Source organism: Cervus canadensis, chromosome 32 (genome assembly GCF_019320065.1).
Source record: "Cervus canadensis isolate Bull #8, Minnesota chromosome 32, ASM1932006v1, whole genome shotgun sequence".
Taxonomy (NCBI): domain Eukaryota; kingdom Metazoa; phylum Chordata; class Mammalia; order Artiodactyla; family Cervidae; genus Cervus; species Cervus canadensis.
In genome coordinates this window covers 29,311,145-29,333,576 of record NC_057417.1, presented here as the reverse complement: position 1 = coordinate 29,333,576, position 22,432 = coordinate 29,311,145, and the positions used below count along the sequence as shown (strand labels likewise).

The 22,432-nt window shown below is 55.4% G+C and overlaps 3 protein-coding genes across 12 annotated transcripts; 1 reads left to right on the top strand and 2 right to left on the bottom strand.

Moving 5' to 3' along the window:
- The first annotated feature begins 21 nt into the window (after positions 1-21).
- SRRT (serrate, RNA effector molecule) lies at positions 22-14,422 on the top strand. 2 transcript variants are annotated; one of them, XM_043456548.1, is made up of 20 exons: positions 22-1,082; positions 1,326-1,465; positions 6,936-7,064; positions 7,305-7,451; positions 7,702-7,890; positions 9,710-9,879; positions 10,007-10,191; positions 10,361-10,459; positions 10,559-10,676; positions 10,872-11,029; positions 11,352-11,413; positions 11,525-11,603; positions 11,901-12,089; positions 12,456-12,629; positions 12,724-12,877; positions 13,037-13,230; positions 13,412-13,568; positions 13,798-13,887; positions 13,995-14,121; positions 14,223-14,422. In XM_043456548.1, exons 2-20 carry the CDS (start codon positions 1,344-1,346, stop codon positions 14,296-14,298), a joined length of 2,619 nt encoding a protein of 872 aa, XP_043312483.1. In that variant the 5' UTR covers positions 22-1,082; positions 1,326-1,343; the 3' UTR covers positions 14,299-14,422. The 2 variants fall into 2 exon arrangements, with proteins under 2 accessions (XP_043312483.1, XP_043312482.1); XM_043456547.1 differs by having other exon boundaries at positions 13,786-13,887.
- A 277-nt stretch (positions 14,423-14,699) lies between these two features.
- Positions 14,700-15,802, bottom strand: UFSP1 (UFM1 specific peptidase 1 (inactive)). The gene has a single exon (XM_043456560.1). The coding sequence runs from the start codon at positions 15,322-15,324 to the stop codon at positions 14,851-14,853; it is 474 nt and encodes a 157-aa protein (XP_043312495.1). The 5' UTR covers positions 15,325-15,802; the 3' UTR covers positions 14,700-14,850.
- A 134-nt stretch (positions 15,803-15,936) lies between these two features.
- ACHE (acetylcholinesterase (Cartwright blood group)) lies at positions 15,937-22,127 on the bottom strand. 9 transcript variants are annotated; one of them, XM_043456555.1, is made up of 6 exons: positions 21,707-21,825; positions 20,432-20,593; positions 19,020-20,109; positions 18,178-18,662; positions 17,204-17,373; positions 16,290-17,079 (listed from the first exon to the last, which is right to left on the bottom strand). In XM_043456555.1, the coding sequence occupies exons 3-6, from the start codon at positions 20,082-20,084 to the stop codon at positions 16,952-16,954; spliced, it is 1,848 nt and encodes a 615-aa protein (XP_043312490.1). In that variant the 5' UTR covers positions 20,085-20,109; positions 20,432-20,593; positions 21,707-21,825; the 3' UTR covers positions 16,290-16,951. The 9 variants fall into 9 exon arrangements, with proteins under 9 accessions (XP_043312492.1, XP_043312486.1, XP_043312493.1 ...); XM_043456553.1 differs by having other exon boundaries at positions 19,020-20,106; positions 21,707-21,824; XM_043456557.1 differs by lacking the exons at positions 16,290-17,079; positions 20,432-20,593 and adding an exon at positions 15,937-16,283 and having other exon boundaries at positions 19,020-20,106; positions 21,707-21,833.
- Positions 22,128-22,432: the final 305 nt, after the last annotated feature.

Below are 22,432 nucleotides of genomic sequence, written 5' to 3'. Positions count from 1 at the left end.
CAAGATCAGAAGGGTCTTCCTAGTCCTGGACCAGTTTTTTGCAACTCCATTGTACACTCTTTTTAAAGTAGTTTCTGTAAAGACACCCCCCCCCCCCCCCCCCCCGCAAAGCCCCCACAAGCCCTGGGGACAAGGATGCAGTATGTGCAAGAAAGGCAGCATTTCCTAAAGTCTTCACACTCAACTCACTGAACAAGCACTTTTTTTGTTATCCCTGGGGTGGTGCTGCATTTAATCTGCGGCAGCCCAGATCCTGCTTGGCGGTCAGGATCACAACCTACAACCGATCTCATCAAGGTGCTGGTTGGGGTCTGCCACTTTTAATTAAAGATGGGGTGCCTTTGTGGAAGAAGAGCAGGAACAATGGGTTTTGCAGGTAGCGTACATCGACGACCAATAAAGGTTGGTTCTCTAGTGGGATCACAAAATGGTGGGAAATGTTTTAAAATGGTTGCTGTGTCCGCGAAAACGGAAGAGTCCCTAAACCTCTGCCCTGCGCAAGGAGAGGGGAGAACCATTCCTGATGAAGTCGGGGGACTCCGCGATTAAACACAGGTGGAAAGCAGCTGAATGCCAACTGGTTTAGACTTCGGATACATCCGGGGAAGCGCGACCTCCGACCTCGGCGGGAGGAAGCGCTCCCTCACGGCCAGAGCGGGGAGGGGGAGTCTACCGCCCTCCCGAGGCTTGGTCCCGCCTGGCTCCCGTAGTTCCTCTCGCCCGCACAGGTCTCGTCCCGCAGAGCGCGCGAGACTTCTGGGTGCCCGCCCCTTCCCATCAGTCCTCGGTGCTCCCAGCCTTTCCCTCTCCTAATTAGTTCTCCATCAGGCCCTGCTGGGTGCAGTGTGTGGTTCCGGGAGCTGTTCTGCGGGTGACGCAGGCGCAGCTCGAGCTGCGCGCGCCGACCGTCCGTTCTCGGCTGTCCCGGTTTCTTCGCGTCTATTCGGCCCCGTCGCCGAGAGCCCTCAGTCTCCTCACCCTCCTCGACTTCCCCGTCGCGCGCCCGAGGCAAGGGGCGGGCCCAGATCTCCCAGGGAACCTGCTGGCTGGACCGCGAGACTAACGGCCGCGACCGCTTCCAGGTGGGGGGAGGGGCCTGGAGCGGGAAGAGCCGGGCTGGGGCTGGAAGCTGGGAGACGGGCTTGCGGGTGGGCGGGGAGGCCGCTGGGGGCGACTGGAGAGTCGGAGGCCTTATGATGGCGGGGTCGGTGGAGGGCTGGCCTTTGTGGAGGGAGGCGGGCATGCTGCTGCAAAGGGGGTGGGGTGGGGTCCTCTGCTCCTGTCGTCATTGTTGAACGCCCAGATCATCCCTCTCCGGATTCCAGGCCCCCTCAGCCAGCGCCATGGGTGACAGTGATGACGAGTATGATCGAAGGCGCAGGGACAAGTTTAGACGAGAGCGCAGCGACTACGACCGTTCCCGGGAGAGAGATGAAAGACGTCGAGGGGATGATTGGAATGACCGGTAAGACACAGTTTTTTCTTAATTTCGTCCACTTGTTTTATTGTCGGGCATTCAAGTTTCATTGCATTTTTCTTAAAGCTTTATTAGGTCGAGCCATATGAAATCGCTCGTTCTTGACTGTTTTATGTGGTTCGACTTCATTGCTCTATGGCTTAATTTTTGAAATGTCCAGAAGATCAGAGCAGCAGAAGTAAGAATTTGACTAGGAAAAAGCAGTGTTTGCGTGTGCATTCTATTGTTTGTAAGTTATACCCCCAGAAAGTTGACTCAAAAAAAAAAAAAAGTAATAATACAGAATTGGCTTGATTGGAGAGGTGGTCAGACTAGTTCTCTATCAGGATATGATTAAATTTCTTGTAGTAGTGTAGGCTGGAATCAGAAAGAGTTCTTTGAACAGTGATCAGTTCAGTTCAGTTGCTCAGTAGGGTCGGACTCTTTGCGACCCCATGGATTGCAGCATACCAGGCTTCCCTGGAGATTGCTGGAGATTGCTCAGACTCATTGAGTTGGTGATGCCATCCCTGATCCATGGATGGGATTAATTGATTAGGTTTGGCGTAGCTAGTGATTAGCTTTCTGGGATGTTCTGGAGTAGATTAGAGTTGAGGTTTTTCCCTTAAATAATTGCTATTTAAAGGAATTGAGGAAGATTTTTATCTAAGGAATATCACGAGTATCTAGTCAGTGACTTGATATCACAGACTTGATTTGGAAACAGGTTATCAGAAAAAAAGTTTGAGATGGCTTACTGCGGTAGCATTTATTCATTCAGTGTCATCTTGAAAAAGAAGCTTAGTAAGCTGTTCAGTGTTTCACTAAACATATCTCTTCACTGGAGGTGGTCTGCGCCACCTTGTTTTCTTTAGTATTTTTCTAAGAAAGTCCGAAGATGCTTTTCCGGTAAGCAGCCTGGGGTGACCTCTAAAAATGGTGTGCTATTCACTTGTCCCGGAAAACCCCTCAAAATCATGCAGATCAAGAGGTTCAGATCTTCTTGTTCACTTTAAGAACACTCATGAAACTGCCCAGGCAATTAAGGGTATGCATATCTGAAAAGCCATTAAGTATCTGAAGGATGTCACTTTAAAGAAGCAATGTGTGCCTTTCCATCCTAACGGTGGAATTGGTAGGTGTGCATAGGCCAAGCAGTGAGGCTGGACACAGGGTCGGTGGCCCAAAAAGAGTGCTGAATTTTTACTGCACATGCTCAAAAATGCAGAGAGTAATGCTGAACTTACAGGCTTAGATGTAGATTTTGTGGTCATTGAGCACATCCAGGTGAACAAAGCACCCAGGATGCTGTGTAGGACTTACAGAGCTCATGTACAGGTTGATCCAACCGTGAGGGTCGGATCAACCTGTACATGAGCTCTCCTTGCCTCGCTGAGATGATCCTTACTGAAAAAGAACAGCTTGTTCCTAAACCAGAAGAGGAGGCTGCCCAGAAGAAAAAGATATGTCAGAAAAAGCTGAAGGAACAAAAACTTATGGTCTGGGAATAAATGCTGCAAAAAGTTAATGCAAATAAAGGTGTAAAAAAACAAAGGAAGACAAGTAAGGGCACTCTTCTGAATTCTGAAGATGGCCAAGGGATAGTTATTGTCCTTAAGGAGTTGACAGTCTGGGGCTTGGAGTGTGGGGCAAAATGGCCTTGGATGTATGCTGTAAATGAATATATTCATCTATGAGAGGTCATGATGAAGATGTGAAATGTTGAGGGAACAGATGTGAGGGAGGGGAGAAGTGGTGGAGGTGGTGTATGGGAGGCTGACAGGAAAGGGACACTTAGCAAGGTTTGGAAAGATTAGTGGGAATTCCTCAGACACAGGTCGGGTGAACAACTTGGAGTTGGAGACATAATGTTGTTCACAGAAAAGAACATATGTTCTAGTTTTTTTTCAAGTAGTGGTTCTCAAAATCCCTCAGAGGTCTGTGAGCCTACAACTGTTTTTTATCTTTTAAAATTTTTGTTCTTTTTTAAAAGTTCTTTTTCATTATGGTTTATCACAGAGTACTAAATAGTTTCCTGTGCTATACAGTAAAACTTGTCACTTACCCATTCTACATGTAATAGCTTGCACTTGCTAACGCCAAACTCCCACTCCATTCCTCTCCCCGCTTGGCAGCCACACGTCTGTCCTGTATGTCTATGAGTCTGTTTCTGTTTCATAGGTATGTTCATTTGTGTTGTATTTTAGATTGCACATGTAAGTGATATCATATAGTATTTGTCTTTCTCTTTCTGAGTTGCTTCACCTAGTATGATAATCTCTGGGTCCATCCGTGTTGCTACAATGGCATTATTTCATTCCTTTTTATGGCTAAGTAGTATTCCTTTGTGAATACTATACACCATAGTGTATACACTATACATGGTTTATCCATTCCTCTGTAGGTGGTTATTTAGATTGTTTTCATGTCTTGGCTACTGTAAATAGTGTTGCTACGAACATAGGGTTGCATTTATCTTTTTGAGTTTCGGTTTTGTCTGAGTGATATCCAGGAAAGAATCCATTTGCAATGTGGGAAATCTGGGTTGGGAAGATCCCTTGGAGGAGGGCATGGCAACCCAGTCCAGTATTCTTGCCTGGCGAATCCCCATGGACAGAGGAGCCTGGCGGGCTGCAGTCTGTGGGTTCACAGAGTCGAACACGACTGGGTGACTAAGCAGGATTGCTAGATCATACGGCAAGTATAATATCAGTCTTTTGAGGAACCTCCATCCTGTTTTCCGTAGTGGCTGCAGACAGCTTACATTCCTGCCAACAGTGTAGAGGGGAGGTCCCCCTTTCTCTACACCCTCTGCAAGCATTGTTACTAGCTTGCAACTTTTAATAGTAATGCTAGGGTAGTATTGCTGCTTTCACTGGATTGAGGTTTGGTGCTCTGGCAGTGGTGAGGGAGACTGCAGGGGCCCTAGCACAGTCAAAGCAGTGGCAGCAGTTTTTAGTAAAAAGTTTCATGTACTGTCGTTGAAGAAGCAATAACAATTTTAAACTTTACTAAGTTAGATTCTTAACTTCTTAATATAGTTCTTAATATATATGATGACTAGGAAGTATGCATAAAGCACTTCTGCATATAGTATCACCTGGGCTTCCCAGGTGGCGCAGTGGTAAAGAATCCGCCTGCAAGGAAGGGGTTCAATCTCTGGATTGGGAAGTTCCCCTGGAGTAGGAAGTGGCAACCCACTCCAGGATTCTTGCCTGGAAAATCCCATGGACAGAGGAGCCTGGTGGGATACAGTCCTTGGGGTTGAAAAGAATCAGACATGACTGAGTGACTAGCCTGCACGCTTGTAGTAGAGTGTTTATCTTGAGGAGGAGCTTTTGTGGGATTGAGTTGTGAGCTGAATTAACAGCCTTGAACCCTCCTCCCCAACCTGTGAGATACCGTTTTTGTTTTTTACTTGAATGGACAGCTGTCAAACAGTGCTTATTCATATTTGGGTTTTTGGTAGACATTTTCTTGGGAATAAAAGCTCAGAGAACGCGATGCTCTTGTTCAGTCACTAAGTCGTGTCCGACTCTGGTCCCGTGGCCTGCGGCATGTCAGGCTCCTCTGTCCCCCCTGTCTCCCGAGTGTGCCCAAAGTCGTTTCCATTGAGTTGGTGCTGCTGTCTAACCACTTGTTGCTTTAGGGAAAATAGTCAGTTTTGTTGCCAATAAGAAAGTGGAACTTGCCAGTGAAAACTAAAATTTTGGAAAACTTTTATCTGCAATGTCAGTTTGTCAGCTCCCCATTGCTTTAAAGACTGTTATGATGAGATAGGTAGTGATACTAAGTGATTATATTTTAATACTGTGTAATGAGATGTGCCAAGGTCCATTAAAAGAGCAAAGTAGAATAATGAACTTTAATGTAGCAGAATACAAAATGTTGATTTGGTTTCAGATTCAGCATTGCAACTAGCCTTTAAGATACTATCTCTTGCCAAATTTTGGGGAGTATCAAAAACAGTGAATAGGAAATTCCCTGGCAGTCCAGTGGTTGGAGACTCGGGGCTGTCACTGCTGAGAGCCCAGGTTGGATTTCTGGTTGGGGAACTAAGATCTCAAAAGCTGCATGGCACAGCCAAACCAAACAAACAGAATATCCCCAATAATCTGAACAGGTTATTAAAGTACTCCCTTTTTCAAGTACGTATCACTGTGAGGCCAGATCTTCACATTTTCCAACCAAACAACGTATCTTAACAGGTTGAATGGAGAAACATATACCAGTTGTCTCCTTTGAAATTAAGCCAGACCTTGAAAAAATTTGTAAATGGAAAAAAACAGTGCAACTTTTTTCACTAAATGTTTTTTTTGGAAAATAGTGTTTCTTGTACAAATATATAATTTGTATTACTGTGTAACTTCAAAGTTAATAGTTTTTTTTTCTGTTCTAATTTTCAGCTAAATGTTGATAAATATAATTCACATAAGCAAAAGCTCTTTAATTTTTAAGAGTGTAAGGAGGTCCCAAGACTGAAAAGTTGGAGAACTACTGGCTTATAGCAGAGGATTTTCTTTTGTTAAGATGGAGATGGGGTTCACTGGTGATTGGTAGAGAATCTGGAATGGTCGCCAGGAACCAAAGTTTTGAATTTAAGCGAGGGCATGACACGTTCGCGTTTGTGTCTGAGAAAGAGCCCTTTGACCTTGGAGAGGAGGAAGGGGAGAGACCAGAGGTAGGGAATACAAACCAAGGCTCTACTTAAAAGGAGAAGTGGCCAGGACCAGGGCACGTGGACCTGGGCTGAGTTTATGGGAATGGCAGGGAAAAGGACAGCCTTCGTTGGGTTTGAGACAGAGAATTAATAAGCTGATAACAAGTTAGTGGTGAGAGTGACCCTTGATAACTGGATGCGGGACAGTCTGTTGGTGCAGCCAAAAGTGGGAAATCGTGGGGGCAAGGGGCGGCAGGTTTGGGCCCATAGCGATGGAAGTAACAGGTTTGATTCTGATTGCATTGAATTGGAGGGGACAGTAATAGAAGGAGTTGGTAACATTGGTCTGGAGTTCAGAAAAAAGGCCAGGCTGGAGGAAGGGTTGACGAGCCATCAGTTTGTGGGTAGTGGCTGAAGTGATGGAAGTAGACAAGTCTTTCTCCTTAGAGGGTGGTTTTGGAATACAGTTTCCAGCTTTTAGTCTGGGTATCTCAGATCCAGTACTTCAGCTACCTGATGCAGAGCCGACTCATTGGAAAAGGCCCTGATGCTGGGAAAGATTCACGGCCAAAGTAGAAGGCAACAGAGGGTGAGAAGGTTGGAGAGCATCACCGACTCAGTGGACATGAATTTGAGCAAACTAAGAGATAGTGAAGGACAGAGGGGCCTGGCGTGCTGCAGTCCATGAGCTTGCAGAGTCGGACATGCCTTTGCGACTGAACAACCACTCAGATAGGACAGAAAGAGCCCGTCCAGGAGTGTGATCTTGGGATACCCGGCTGTGTCGTTGTATTCACCGCCACTTGTTCTTACCTCCAGAGAGTGGGACCGTGGCCGGGAGCGCCGCAGTCGGGGCGAATATCGTGACTATGACCGGAATCGGCGAGAGCGCTTCTCCCCTCCCCGGCATGAGCTCAGCCCCCCGCAGAAGCGCATGCGGCGAGACTGGTGAGATGGCAACAGTCTCTCTGTCCTCTCTCCGGGCCTCAGCTCTCCTCCCTCACTTCCGCTGAGAGCTTTCTTGGTCATTTCCTCTGCTCAGATTTCCCCTCAAGTCATCTCTTTTGGTCCCTTTAAGCCCTTGTGGGAGAGACTGCAGTCCACGTGCACCCCTCCCTTGGTCCCATCCTCTGTCCTCTGGAGAGATGCGTGCCTTCTCCGTCTGACTTTTGTGTCCCCCACCCTCAGGGATGAGCACAGCTCTGACCCATACCACAGTGGCTATGAGATGCCCTATGCTGGGGGGGGTGGGGGCCCAGCTTATGGCCCCCCTCAGCCCTGGGGCCACCCAGACGTCCACATCGTGCAGCACCCTGTTCTGCCTATTCAGGCCAGGTGAGACCTGCGCTTCCGGGGGGCCGGGAGAAGGGGGTCCACACTTGGGGATGGATTGGGGTGGCTGAAGCCAGGAGAATTGGGTTGGGCACACAAGAGCACCAGTGGGCAGTGGCGGCCGTTGGTGCCTCGGGTGATGGTCTTGGTGGGCAAAGGGAGAGGGCAGCTGGCTGCCTTGGTCCCCCCATTCCCCCACCCTCTTCCCCCACATCCAAGACTTCCTGACCGGTGCATCCCCCTGCCACCCCAGGCTGGGCAGCATAGCAGAGATTGACTTGGGTGTGCCGCCCCCCGTGATGAAGACCTTCAAGGAGTTCCTGCTGTCCCTGGATGATGCTGTGGACGAGACTGAGGCGGTCAAGCGCTACAACGACTACAAGCTGGACTTCCGGAGGCAGCAGATGCAAGACTTCTTCCTGGCTCACAAGGATGAGGAGTGGTGAGTGCCCCCCCTGCCTGCCGTCCTGTCCCTGGCACGTCTCCCCTGGCCCCCCAGCGGAGCCTGCAGTCCTGTCCTCTCCCCATCTCCCCAGTCCAGCACTTCTGGGGGCGGGGGAGGGGAGTGTGCCAACCCTGGCTGATGGGTCTCCTCACCTCCACGTCCGCCACGGCCCCCCCACCTCCCTTCCCCGCCGTCCTCGGTGAGCGAGCCACCTCCAGGCAGCTGGCCAGAGCCACCTGTCCTCTGGGGCGGCAGACGCACTGCCTCCCCCTTGCCGTTCGGGGTCACTGCCATCCCTGGTCGCCGGGACCCTGTGTGGTGGTGGCGTCCTCCCAAAAGCAACGAGCGAATCCAGACAAGAGAAGCAAAGCTCTCAGGATCGTTTGACAGAAAAAGAATTTTGATTTTTTTCCTTTTGTGGATGTTTTAATTTTAATCAACCATCTTTTCCCCCCTTCCTGCTCCTCCTCCTCCTCATCCTCTTTCTGCTCCTCCTCCTTGAAAAGAGCCAGAACTGGGAACTACACCCGCTCATCGACGGAGCTCGGAGCAAACCCACCTCCACCCCCACCATACCCAGCCCATACATGAGCCCCCTGGGCTGACCGCGCTGCCCGGGCCAGGCAGACAGGCAGGGCACCGTTGTGCACAATGCAGCGGTTTAGCTGAATGTGATTGCTCAGGCAGCTAGTCAGTCAGGGCCCCCACCGCGGAGTCCCGCGGGGGTGGGGCACCCGGGCCGGGCGCCCCAGCCAGGAGCCAGCCGGTGGCCCACCAGCCAGCATGGGCCCTGGGCGCGGCTAGTTAAATCTTGAGCTCTGTTTGACCAAGCGGCCAAGGTAAAGATCCTGGAGGTGACGCCTGCGGCTTTCCCTTCCTCTTCTGCTCAACTTGTGGTTCTGTTCTCTCACTGTCTCCTCTTTCTTCTTAACCCATGTCTTTGTCTTACTTGATCATAAACCTGTCATTCTTTCTCTGTCCCCGTTCTTGCTGCTAACACCTCTTTCCACTGGGTTTTTGTTTTTTCCTGGTTTCTATTTGGTCTTTAGTTTTCCTCCTTGTTTTTGTTCTGGGACTTTCTCACACTTTGCCCTTTCTTCTTTGCATATCCTAATTTCTTCTGTCCTCCCCGCCCCCTCCTGCCCAGGGTCCTATTTTAAGTGTTTTCTTTTCATGCTCTACCTTAACCCTCCATCCCTGTCCTCTCTTGACCCCTGTGGGCAGTACCTGAGGTTATAAGGGCACTTCAGTTTCTCCCTTTGGTCTTTCCCTGTCCCTTCACCAGCTGCTTATTTTCCCTAGGGGGGAGAAAGGTGTCCTGCCTTTTGTGGCTTTTCCTTTCTGGTGATTTCAGGTTTCCCTGTCTTCCACCAAGGGATGGAGGGAGCTGGTGGGAGTAATCCTTTTAATGATTCTAGTTTGGGGTTGGCTCGGAGAGGGAGGTTCTTTGGGACCTACTGTTTCTTTAGTGTTACTCTGGGAAGCTGTGGGAAACTACACTCCTTAAAATTTGTGTTTCCCAGACACTTTGGGCAGTCAGTCTGCCTCCAGCCCTGACTCCCCTGTAGTCATACTCTTTCCAAATCCAGAGCTCTTAGTTCCTGGCTCTCCCCCAGATCTTCTCAGAGCATAACCTCTGGTTCCTTTCTGGGGGTTTGGGTGGTTCAGGTGCACCCCCTCCCCTGATCTCCACTGTTATGACCTTCTGTGGGTGTGAGAGGATGGGGGCTGTGCCCTGACTTTCCTGGGCCCCTCCCCATGTCCTGGCTCTGGCCTCCAGTGACTGTTTGGCTCTTCCTCGCCCTTTCCTTCTCAGGTTTCGGTCTAAGTACCACCCAGATGAGGTGGGGAAGCGTCGGCAGGAGGCCCGAGGGGCCCTGCAAAACCGACTAAGGGTGTTCCTGTCCCTCATGGAGAGTGGCTGGTTTGATAATCTTCTGTTGGACATAGACAAAGCTGATGCCATTGTCAAGATGCTGGATGCAGGTGTGTGGATTGGGAGGGGTGGACCTGTCTGGTGACCAGGGTCTTGGCTGAAGATGAAAATCTATAGAAAGCCAGAGACAGAAGGCCAGGACCCTTGGATTGTGACCTCTGCTCCCTGTGTTGGTAGCTGTGATTAAGATGGAAGGAGGTACAGAGAATGATCTGCGGATCCTGGAGCAGGAGGAGGAGGAGGAACAGGCAGGAAAGCCTGGGGAGCCCAGCAAGAAAGAGGAAGGCCGTGTCGGACCAGGCCTGGGCGATGGAGAGCGCAAGGCCAACGAAAAGGACGATAAGAGAGAAGACGGCAAACAGGTCTCAGGGCTGGGGCTTCTGGCGCTGTCTGTGAGGCCTGTGGGGCGGGAAATGGGTATTGGGTGGGCGAGAGGCGAACCTGTGGGCTGAGCTGCTGGAGGGTGGGGCAGGGCCCGCTGAAAAAGGCTGAAGGAGAGAATGATGTTCCTGGTGATTTGTCTACCTCTAGGCTGAAAATGATGGTTCCAGTGATGACAAAACCAAGAAGTCTGAAGGTGATGGGGACAAAGATGAGAAGAAGGAAGACACCGAGAAAGAAGCCAAAAAGGTAGGTTCTCGCTTGGGCGAGGTCGCAGTCGGGGTGGGGTCCTGGTACCTGACTCCCCTCCTGGTACCTGACTCCCCTCCTTGGCTGTGGGTCTCACAGAGCAGCAAGAAGCGGAATAGGAAGCACAGTGGCGATGACAGCTTTGACGAAGGCAGTGTGTCCGAGTCGGAGTCAGAGTCTGAGAGTGGCCAGGCTGAAGAGGAGAAGGAGGAGGCTGGTGTGTTTCATTTTCAGTCTCTTCCTGCTGACGGTGCTGGGGAGGGTGAGGGGCTGGTGTGGAGGCGAGAGATGGGTGAAGTCGGTAAGGAGGGGGGCCTTTTGGGAGAGACTGGTGGGGGGAGGCTTTGCAGCCTCTCTGTCCTCCGCTCATCCAACGATGAGTTTTCGCCGACTCCCACTGCTCCCTGCATAGATGAAACACTCAAGGAAAAGGAGAAGTCCAAGGAAGAAGAGAGGGAGAAGCCTAAGGACGCCCCTGGGCTGGAATGCAAACCCCGACCCTTGCATAAGACGTGCTCTCTCTTCATGCGCAACATCGCGCCCAACATCTCCCGGGCTGAGATCATTTCTGTGAGTGGGGGCAGGGATGACAGGCAGGCTTTGGAAGGGGACGGCAGGGACAAGAGAACCCCGCACTGCTGCTGATGCACACACAGCCCTGTTTCTCTAACAGGGAGGTCCCTTTCCCCTGGGCCCATGGCCTTCAAAGAGGCCGGCCCTGACTGCAGCATTTGCTTTCAACTGCTGCTATTCTTGAGCCCTGTATTGTTTTCTCCCCTAGTCCAAGGAAAGATGAAAAGGCAGTTCCCCAGGGTTCTAAGGACATAGGGATTGGAGGAAGAAATAAATCGTTGAGTCACTAGGTAGGGTTTCTCTTTCTCTGCTTTTCCAGCTTTGTAAACGATATCCAGGCTTTATGCGTGTGGCATTATCGGAGCCCCAGCCGGAGAGGAGGTGAGGAAGGTGGGGAGGCGTGACCCTGGATACCTTGGGGAAAAGGTTTAGGGAATATGAGTGGCCAACATCACCTCCATCCCAGGATTATGTGGGCATTTTCTTGTTCAGGTTTTTCCGCCGTGGTTGGGTGACCTTTGACCGCAGCGTGAACATTAAGGAGATCTGTTGGAACCTGCAGAATATCCGAGTGAGTGCTGGGAGTGGGGCTGTTGAGGAAGAGAAAGTAGGGCCTCGCATGCTCCGCACAGTCTCGTTCCTTTGTTCATTGACGGCTTCATCCATCCAGTCCTTATTTCACCCATGGTGTCTGCCCATGTGGACTGCATGCAGTTGTCTCTGGGTGTGGCCCTGAGACTGCTGGAGTGAACAAGACATCCTGGTCCCTGTCATCAGGGTGCTCAGTCTGATCACTGGCGTGCTCAGCTGGGCCAGTCTTTAGTGGCTTTTCTCGGGTGAGTGTTGGTAAGCTTTCGGTTCCCTCCAGCTCCGGGAGTGTGAGCTGAGCCCTGGCGTGAACAGAGACCTGACTCGTCGTGTCCGCAACATCAATGGTATCACCCAGCACAAGCAGATCGTGCGCAACGACATCAAGCTGGCAGCCAAGCTGGTCCACACACTGGACGACAGGACCCAGCTCTGGGCCCCGGAACCCGGGACGCCTGCTTTGCCAGCGGTCAGTGACTCCTTGGGGAACTTTTTACCACCTCGTCAGCTGGGGGCACCTCTGGCCTTACCTGATCTGTAGCATTGACCCCTTCTACCCACCCACGTCTTTGCCCTTCTGGGCGGCACCTTCAGCTCCAAAGAAACAGATTGACATTAGTGAGTATTTACGGGCTAAGGCAGAACGTAAATGTAATATTATATTTATTATAAATGTTATATAAAATATTATATTAAAACATAATAAGGGAGAGGTAACAGGCCAGCTGAGTCCTGAACTCCTTTCTGCCCCACTTTGCCATTTCAAATGCGAAGGTTCCTTGGCTTCCCTGAGGAGTTTTGTCTGCCTCTCTCACCTCATCTCTCACCCTTCCAGAGTCTGCCCTCGCAGAACCCGATCTTGAAGAATATCACTGACTACCTGATTGAGGAGGTGAGCGCTGAGGAGGAAGAGCTACTGGGGAGCAGTGGGGGGGCCCCTCCCGAGGAGCCTCCGAAGGAAGGGAATCCTGCAGAGATCAACGTGGAGCGGGATGAGAAGCTGATCAAGGTGCCAGTGGGAGTGGGGCGTGGGGTGAGGGAGAGCCTGGCTCTGGCGGTAAAGGGGCAGGAGTGATGAACTCATCGCTTCTCATTTCTCTTAGGTATTGGACAAACTCCTCCTCTACTTGCGCATCGTGCATTCCCTGGATTATTATAACACGTGCGAGTACCCCAATGAGGATGAAATGCCCAACCGTTGTGGCATCATCCACGTTCGGGGGCCTATGCCACCCAACCGCATCAGTCATGGGGAAGGTGAGTTCCCTGCTCCTCATCCTGGTTTCTCTTGCTCTCAGCTGCCTCTGGCCTTGGTTCTGCTCTGGTAGTAGTGCTCTGCCACCCTCTCCTCCCACCCTCTTCTCTGATCCCCTCCTGGCTCCCTTCTCCAACCTGCTCCTGTCTGTACCCCAACAGTCCTAGAGTGGCAGAAGACATTTGAGGAGAAACTGACTCCGCTGCTGAGTGTGCGAGAATCTCTTTCAGAGGAAGAGGCCCAGAAGATGGGTCGCAAAGACCCTGAACAGGAAGTGGAAAAGTTTGTGACCTCTAACACCCAGGAACTGGGCAAGGATAAGTGGCTATGCCCTCTCAGTGGCAAGAAATTCAAGGTCTGTGATTACAGAGTTGTGTTGTTAGGATAGTGGGAAGAGAGGGTTGAGCCCGGAAGCCTCAAGCCTGGGGAGGAAGTGCTCACTGGGATTGGAGAGGGGAGGACGGTCCTTGAAGCTTAGGTCTGGGCAGCGAGGGAGCCCACACTGTTCAGTCTGATCCCCTCCTCTCTTCACCCAGGGCCCCGAGTTTGTACGTAAACATATCTTCAATAAGCATGCAGAAAAGATTGAGGAAGTAAAGAAGGAAGTGGCCTTTTTTAACAACTTTCTCACTGATGCCAAGCGCCCTGCTCTGCCCGAGATCAAGCCGGCTCAGCCACCGGGCCCTGCCCAGAGTAAGATACGATCCGTGAGGGTCTGCCCCATTCCCTGTCCCTTTTCTTTTTTTCCCCCTTTTTTTTTTTTCCCTGTCCGTTGACTGTTCAAAGACTCCAGGTTCTAACTTATCAGACCTGTTTTTACCCCACTCTCAGGCCATATTACTAAAAGCTAGTTGTGTCTCTCCACACCCCGCCCCCCTCCCCGCAGTAATTCATGTTCCTGTCCTTGTTGTACTCCCCCCAGGTCTGACTCCGGGACTTCCCTACCCACACCAGACTCCCCAGGGCCTGATGCCCTATGGTCAGCCCAGGCCCCCCATCTTGGGCTATGGAGGTAAGTGTAAGAGGGAGTTGAAGGACTTGAACTGGGGCTGGGAGAAAGAAAACTTAGGGTATAGTTGAGGTCACAGTGTTTCAACTCTGTACTGATCTTTTTCCTAGCTGGTGCTGTTCGCCCTGCAGTCCCTACAGGGGGACCCCCATACCCCCATGCTCCCTATGGTGCTGGCCGAGGAAACTATGATGCCTTCCGAGGCCAGGGAGGTTACCCTGGGAAACCTCGAAACAGGTGAGAATGGGCTAAGATGGTTACGTTTTTTTGGCCCTCTGCAAACTCCCTCTCAGAGACCCTCAACTCGAACCCCATCTTAACTCTTTCTGACTGCACAGGATGGTCCGTGGAGACCCACGGGCCATTGTGGAATACCGTGACCTGGATGCTCCAGATGATGTCGACTTCTTTTGACTCACCTACTCTTCCTCACTCCTGGTATCATCTGTACTTGTGACTGCCTTGTCTTATCCAGCTCTGAGAAGTTTTTGTACATTCAGCCCTACTGCCAGTAAAAGCACTTGCGTGGTGACTCTTGGCTTAGTATATATGAAGTGTTCATTGCTCAGTCGTGTCTGACTGTTTGTGACTCCATGGGCTGTAGCCCACCAGGCTCCTCTGTCCACGGAGTTCTCAAGGCAAGAATACTGGAGTGGCTTGCCGTGCTCTTCTCCAGGGGACCTTCCTGACCTAGGGATCGAACTTGGGTCTCTTGGATTGCAGGCAGTGTATATATATATATATATATATATATATATATATATAGTACAATATAGACCTCCCCGAATTCTCCCCCCAAATTGCTAGGGCCATGGTTAGCTGGGTCTTGCCACTTTATTGACAACAAAGGTCCCAGGCTTTGCTGGGACTTACTGGGGGGTTTGACATTAAGCAGCCTCTGCCTTTGAGATGAGGGTGGATGAATGTGTACAGGGCTAGAGGCTGCTCAGTGCTGGGAACTTAGCCTCAGTCCAGGGTGCGGTTCTGCTCTTTGGAGTTACAGCTGGTCATGCACAGGTTGTAGAAGGAGTGGGGGTCAAAGGCTGTGCTTACCTCTTGCCAGCCCACCCAACCAGCAGCCTGTAGTTCACTGGGGTTCTTCGGAGCACCCCAGCAGTGAGGGTCCAACACCAGGACATAGGCTTCGGTTCCTGGGCCCAGGCATACTCCCAGCAAGGCCTTGGACTGGGCATCTGCATCCCCACCAACCATTACAGGCCCCCCGCCCCCCGCGAAGTGGGAATACAGCCTCTCCAGTTCCCCCTGAAGCCCTGCTCCACGGGGAACATGACACAGCCGCCCTTGGGGCCCCCCAAAGTGGTCCAGGCAGAGGCTGGCTTCTACACAGCCAATCCAGCTCTGAGAGCCCCGGAACCCGGGGGGCTTGTCGCCCATGTCCTCCAGGGCCGCCTGCACTGCACCCAGTTTGGGTACGCCCATGGGCCGGCCCTCTGGCCACGAGAACAGCGTCTGCAGAGTGCGGTAGCCACATCCCCAGCCGCGGTCGTCCACTCCGTCGCAGCCGTAGTGGTAGTAGAGGTAGTGGCCCGAGAGGAGGGCCAGGCGGGTAGGGCCGCGGCCGGGCAGGGCCAGGCCCAGGTGGACGTCCTTCAGCAGCTCCAGGGCGGCGGGCGGGAACGGCGGTTGTCGGGCCAGGCAGATGCGTCCTCCAGGCAGCGCGGCGCGAACTCCGGGTTCCAGCGCTCCTTCTCCGCCCCAAGTCTAGGGCTGACCGCAGGCAACACCGGCTCAAGGGCCCCGGGATCGCTCGTCTGGCCCCTGGTAGCAGCGCATGGCGCGATCGCGGCGGTGAGGACCAAGTAGGTCCTCGGGTCTCCCACAATGCACCGCCGCGCCGGCGCCGCCGGCTTCACTGCGCAGGCGTGAGCTCCTACTCGCGGGCGGGCTCTACCGGCTGCGGCGGGGAAGACAGTACGCTGCGCCCAGCATCCTCTCCCCGGTCTGAGTTTAGCACCCACCCCTTTATTCACTCCGCCCCAATGGTTGGAGCATTCTGCCCGGACCCCGGCTCCCCAGTCGCGCACACTCCCGTGGCTGTTAACAGTTTATTGGCAGCCCAGAGGGCGAAGGCACCGCGGGGGAGGGGGCTTGGCCCGAGGCATGCAGAGGGCCGGGAGCCCCAGGGGAAAGTCGAGGGTGGCTGGGCAGGGTCTAGGGATCCTCCGTGTAATATCCCAGCCCATAAATAAATAGTATATACAGCTGAGGGGCCAGGCGGAGCGGGCAGGGCAGGGGATGTGGGGGGTCCCGCCTGGGTCACAGGTCTGAGCAGCGATCCTGCTTGCTGTAATGGTCAAACTGGTTCTTCCAGTGCACCATGTAGGAGCTCCAGCGATGGAACTCGGCCTTCCACTGGCGCTCCGCCTCGTCCAGCGTGTCTGCGGCCAGCGTGCCCGGCAAGTGGGTGGGGGGAGGACATGGGGAAGAACGGGAACGGACATGCGGGGGTTGGAGAGGGGGTAGCGTGAGTTCAGAGAAGACACGGAGAATGCAGGCGACCACGTGGGGTGGTGGAAAGAGGATCAGGAGAATATGCGAAAGACAAGACCAGAGGGCGGGCGAGGGTAGAGGCGGAGCCAGAGAAGGATGGCGGGGAGGAGGAGGGAGAGGAAGAAGATGACCGGAAGACAGGAGGACCGAAGGGATCAGAGGAGGAGGTCCGTGGGTTGGTGGGGAAAAGAGAAGAGACAGAAATGGTTGGCGTTTGTAGCTCCACTAGGGGGTGCTATCTAGCCCCAGGGCCTCCCTCACCCCCAACACCGAGCTCAGGCTCCAGAGAATAATTTTATAAAAAAAAAAAAAAGAAAATTGACTTTTTCATTTCCATTTAAACAATGAAGGTGTGTGGGTCCCTGAGATGGGTCGTAGGTGTACCGCCGCCCCCCGCCCCTCCTCCCGCCCTTCCCTGTCTAGTTTCAGTTTCTCGGTTTGAGGAGGGAGGGGGCGCTGGGTCGAAGATCCCTGAATGAGGCCCTTCCCCACGATCCGACCACTCTTTAGAGGAGGGGGTGGGGGGCCCTGAGGCCGGAGAGGGGAGAGGCCGTGGTCACAGCCGCAGGAGCCGGGAGAGGAGGAGAAAGAGGAGGAGAAGGAGGGGCAGGGGGAGGCCGGGCCTGGGCCTCGGGGCCGCCTCCCCGTGGGCGGGGCCTGAGCAGGTGCAGGGGGCCTCCGAGGCTGGGGGGAGAAGAGAGGGGTTACACCCGGCCGGCTCCCAGTCCCCTCTCTCTCTTTCTCCATGCCCCTTTACGCCCCCCGCTCCCCCGTTCCACCCAGCCCCTGCCCGCAGGCCCCGGCGTACCGGTGGCGCTGAGCAGTTTGGGCAGGAAACGATTCCAGAAAGCGCAGGCCTGGGCTCGCAGCCCTCGCCGCACCTCTAGCGGCCGCAGATTCAGGCTCACGTACTGCTGCGCTCCCGCCGTGTACGGTGGCCACTGTGGGGCTTTGGGGTCCCGGGGGTCATTGGGGTCTCTGCGGAAGGAAAGGGGAGGCTCAGCCCCTGGGGGCTGGGTAATGGAGATGGGGAGTAGGAGGGGGCAGCCTGCTTCCTGACCCCTGACCTGCCCTCTTAGGCTCCAGGGAGAGCCCATCTCCTCCCTCCCACCACCTCGTTAATCCTTTCTCTTTTCCAGCATGCTCTGTCCTCTGGGGTCTTTCCCTTCCTCCTGCCCTCCCTCTTTCTGTTGTTCCTATTCTTGTTCTTTGTTTTTTTTTGTTTTTTTTTTTCCTGGCTGCACTCTGCATGCAGTAGTTCCACACCCTCTGCTGTGGAAGCCGGAAGTCTTAACCACTGGACCATCAGGGAACTCCCCATTGTTCCTCTTCTTTACTCTCAATTATTTCTGCTCCATCTTTGTTTCTCCCATTTAAAAAATTGCTCTGATTTACTGAGCCCTTTCTTTATAACCAGGCCCAGTCACAGCTCTAGGAACATCATTACTTCTGCGGACACCCAGGTGATGGGGATATTTATGGTCCCCTTCTTCAGACAGCTAATAAAATCATCACCGGTCCAACTGATCCAGTTCTACAGTCCATGCTCCAATCTGCTACGGTGATTCTTTTATCCCTCCGCTCTCTCCTTGGGTCATCAGGACCTTGCCTTCCTCCTCCCCTTCTCTTGGGGTCTCCTCCATCATTCTCTCTCTCCCTCTGTGTCTCCTTTGTGAACTTGCCCTCTCTCTCTGGCCCTTTGTTTATGTGCCTGCTTATCTCCCCCCCTCTCTCTGTTTATCCCTGGCTCCTGGAGGCCCTCCTTCCCTCAGCACCGCTGACCCTGTGCGGGCGAAGTTGGCCCAGTATCTCATCAGTCGCTGGGCAAAGGTTCTCTCCTCGATGGTGTAGTTGAGCGAGGGTTCCAGGGGGAGCCCGAAGATGAACTCAATCTCGTAGCCGTGGGGCACCCCCATCCAGAGGGGCCAGGAGAGCGTGGATGCACGATGTTCAAAGATGTAGGCATAGACGCGAGCGCCCTGAGCGGCCAGTCGCCCAGCCAGCTGGGCCACGGGGCACACGACGTTGTGGTCACCCACCACATCACTCAAGGCCTCCCTCAGGCGTGCTGGGTCCTCAGGGTGCAGCCAGTCTGTGTAATGCAGGACCACAGCCTCGGCAGCCAGGTCACTTGCCTGGGGGACCCCGACCCGCACCCCGGCCAGGAACTGGGCCCGGCTGATGAGAGACTCGTTGTCTTTGCTGAAGCCTGGGGCCCCATAAACCAGAAAATAGGAGCCCTCATCCTTCACCACACCCACCAGCACCTGGGGGGACAGGATGGAGGGATGCGGGGGAGGGGAAGCACAGACAGACAGGCAGACAGAAACAGATGGACAAAAAGCCAGAGAGATGAAGTTATAGACCCGGAACCAGGGAGGAAGAGAGAGGTTGGGGAAGGGAAAGAGAGAAAGAGAAAATATACCCACATTTCCTTTCCTCTCTGACCCTCTGACCACCCTGGGATGGAGCCCTCGGGGAAGAGGAGGGGGCCATGGGGCCCAGAAGCCCGGGCCTTTGGGAGTGGGTCTGGAGCCACCCTCATGCCTGGGTCCCCAACGGGAGGGGCGGGTGAGAGAACAGGCCTAGATGAACCAGCTCCACCCACTCTAGCCACTAGTCACCTGCAGGCCATGGAAGTCTCCAGCATTGATGAGGGCCTCGGGTGTGTCACTGAGGAAGTCTCCGTCCACCACAGGCACGAAGGAGAAGCGGAAGACGCTTTCCTGAGGCAGCACGTGCCACTCATGGTCCACCAGATCCTGAGCTGGCCGCATTCGCAGGCAGGCCACCAGCTCTGTATCATTGCCACCAGCCCCGCCCGGGGGACAGCCCACGAGGCGGGCCAGCAGTGTGGCCCTGCGGCGGGCCTCTCCTACGCCCACTGTGGCCCAGGGCCCATTGGGTGCCCCGCTCTGCAGCACGGCCCTGTGGAACAGGCCCCGGCTGGGTGGGGACAGCAGGTGCATGCCCACGGAGGCGGCACCTGCACTTTCTCCAAACAGAGTCACCGACGTTGGGTCCCCCCCGAAGGCTGCCACATTCTCCTGCACCCACTGCAGTGCCAGCCTCTGATCCAGGAGCCCTACATTGCCTGGGGCCTCCCGGCTCCCTGGCAGGGCCAAGAAGCCAAAGGCGCCCACCCGGTAGTTCATGGACACCAGCACAGTCCCCTCGGCCTGGGTCAGGAAGCGGCCATCGTACACGTCCAGGGAGGAGGCCCCGCTGTAGAAGCCACCCCCATAGATCCAGACGAGGACAGGGGTGGGGGACGAAGGCCGGGGGTATGGTGTCCACACGTTGAGGTAGAGGCAGTCCTCGCTCAGCTCACGGTTGGGGTTCCACATCTCGGTGCCCTCAAATCCGGGGTACAAGGTGTCCACATATTGGTAGCAGACGCTTTGGAAGGCCGTGGCATTCAGCACCCCTGGCCAGGGCCGCTTGGGCTCCGGTGGCAGAAAGCGACGGGGGCCCACAGGTGGCTCTGCGAAGGGGATGCCCAGAAAAGCAGAGACAGGGCCCCTGGGGGCCATTAGGCGGAGGCCCCGCAGCCGGCCCCCACGCACCATCACCAGCAGCTCTGGGTCCTCTGGGCCCTCGGCCTCTGCCCCTCCTCCCAGGAAGAAGAGGAGGAGGAGGAGCGGGGAAGCCAGGGAGGGCGTGTGCAGGGGACACCACGGGGGCCTCATGGCTACCAGGGCAGGCAGGCGTCTGCTGGGAGAAAGAAAGGCAGAGGGTGAAGGCCCGAGGCTGCCAGGAGGAAGGAGATGATTAGGTAACACTCTTGCCCAGGGGTTATCACTGAGCTGCAGAGGAGGTGGGGCAGTTTGGCAGAGAGGAGGAGAGAGTGGAGGGAGGGAGGAAGACAGAAGACAGGCAGAGGCAAGGACACAGAAGAAGCTAGAGGGGACAGAGATCAGGCACACGCGCGGGTGCACACACACACACACACACACAGAGACAGATAAATGCAGGGAACGGAGACAGACCTGCCCAGCAATACCCTCCCCTGCGAGACAGAACCCACTGCCCTCACCTCCTTCCCCCAGTGGAGCGCCCTGGGCCCAGTGGAGGCACCACAACTACAGGCTGCAGGCCACCGACAGGGGCGGGGCCCTCACTGACGGGAGGCGCCCGATGGGGGAACTTGAGGTGGCGTGAAGGCGCAGCCTCTCCTGCAGTTGGCCAGGGCCGGGCCCTGGAGGGGTATGGGTTGGGCATTCACGGTGTGGGAGTCACAGGCCCTGGGGTACCCCAAATACTGCCTACTCCATACCCTGCCCCACCCAGCCCCGCCTCATCCACTGTCTGACACAGCGCACTGGTACCGGCGGGTGCCCGTCTACTGCGCACCCCGCTCGCCTAGCTTCAGACAACAGGCTCGCCAGCCCTGGCCCCCCAGGACTCAAGTCTTCCATCCATCCGATGATGCGGTGCACGCTGCCGCCGGCGGGGGGCAGTAGAGGCCGAGAAAAGGACGGCGCTCCCCGCCCCGAGTCCAGAAGCAGGGAACTTGGGGCGGGGGTCTGGGGGCTCGCGGGCATTGCCGAGGGGTCTGAAGGGCGAACCGGGACGCCTGTATTCTCGAAGCTCCGGAGATCCCCGGCTGCAGGGGCAGGGGCGCTATTTTGGGGCAGCAGCTGCTGCGGTTCCGGCATCTCCAGCCAAGGGATCAAAATTCCCCGGGTCGGAACTCCCCCCCTCTCCCGCCGGTCACCCCTCACCCAGCCCTCGCCGTCCTGAGCTGGGTGGTGGTGATGGAGATTAACTAGGAAACCCGAGTGGGGCTAATTATAACTCGGGGCTTCCGCTAAGCCTCCCCTATCCCCAAAATAGAGACGGAGTCCCCGCGGGAGGGGGACGCCTGCGTCTGGGAGGGGGCTTCGGCTGGCGCTGCGCAGGGGCACTGGGGTCGCGGGATCCCGGAGGACCCAGCCGCGCTCCAGGAACCTGCGCAGCTCAGATTCCGCCCCCAAGCTGGGGGCATCTTCCGGGGGGCTCCGGACTTGGGAGAGAGCAGGGGCAGCGGCGGTCGGGGGTCCCCACAGGAATACGGGAGCAGTGGCGGTGGCGGGCCCTGCGGGCTGCAGTCTCCCGCGCGGGAACCGTAAGTATGCGGCGGCGGCGGCGGCGAGGGAAGAGTTAAGGATGAGTGTGGGGCGGTGGGGGGCGTCGCTGGGCAGGCCCCGGGGCGGGGGGCGTCCCGTTTGGGGGCCTGGGTCCCTCGGGGAGCTCACCGTACCCGGACCGCGGGATGGACCTCTGCCCGGAGTGGTGGTGGTGGGGGTCCCGGGTGGGGCGGGAGACTCACCTGAGGCGGCCGGGCCGGGCCGGGCCGGGCCACGCCGGGAGCTGGAGGCGGCCGATGTTCCCCGGCGCAGGCTGAGCCGACTCTGACAGCCGCCGCCTCCGGCCCCCCGCACACACCCCCTCCGGGCCGCTCGGCGCCCCCGCCCGCCCCCGCCCCTTGTCTCCGCCCCCGCCCCTCCCCGCCTCCCCCCGCTGCCACCTCCCCTCCCTCTCCCTCCCTCCGAGCCCAGACCCAGAGACCCCGGGGCTCAGACGGACTCCAGTGACAGACGACGACAGACGACAGACACGCGCTGACAGACACGACCGAAAGAGCCTCAGCGGCGGAGCAGACACCCACAGGGACAGGCAGACGGACAGAAGAAGCCCGCGGAGACAGACACGTGCGGACGGCCTCCTGCAGTGACAGCCGGAGACAAACGCAGTGACCGACACTCACGGACGGACGGACACACTTGGAGAAGGCGGGGCTGGGGGCCAAATAAATGAGCATCCCTGGCCACGACAGCGCAGGGGTGGAGTGGGAGGACCAGCACGCGAAAACTTGGCTGACGACCCTCTCAGGGGTCCGGGTGACACTAGTGGAGGAAACGTGACACCTGTGGGAATGAGGCTGTGAACAGGAGAGCAGACGGGATAGGAAGTGGACCCCCGAAGAGGGAGGAGACCCCTCGTGGGAGGGAGAGGTGACCCCTGGACGCCCGACAAGGAAGGCCAATGTGGTGGC

Excerpts from the sequence above, each read along its gene's own strand:
- SRRT (XM_043456547.1), top strand. The coding sequence starts at position 1,344 with ATGGGTGACAGTGATGACGAGTATGATCGAAGGCGCAGGGACAAGTTT. Across the intron at positions 12,090-12,455 it reads GGACGCCTGCTTTGCCAGCG|AGTCTGCCCTCGCAGAACCC; the intron begins GTCAGTGACTCC and ends TCACCCTTCCAG. Across the intron at positions 14,122-14,222 it reads CCTGGGAAACCTCGAAACAG|GATGGTCCGTGGAGACCCAC; the intron begins GTGAGAATGGGC and ends CTGACTGCACAG.
- UFSP1 (XM_043456560.1), bottom strand. The coding sequence starts at position 15,324 with ATGGGCGTACCCAAACTGGGTGCAGTGCAGGCGGCCCTGGAGGACATG.
- ACHE (XM_043456556.1), bottom strand. The coding sequence starts at position 20,084 with ATGAGGCCCCCGTGGTGTCCCCTGCACACGCCCTCCCTGGCTTCCCCG. Across the intron at positions 18,663-19,019 it reads GAGACTTCCATGGCCTGCAG|GTGCTGGTGGGTGTGGTGAA; the intron begins GTGACTAGTGGC and ends CTGTCCCCCCAG. Across the intron at positions 17,080-17,203 it reads CAAACTGCTCAGCGCCACCG|CCTCGGAGGCCCCCTGCACC; the intron begins GTACGCCGGGGC and ends TTCTCCCCCCAG.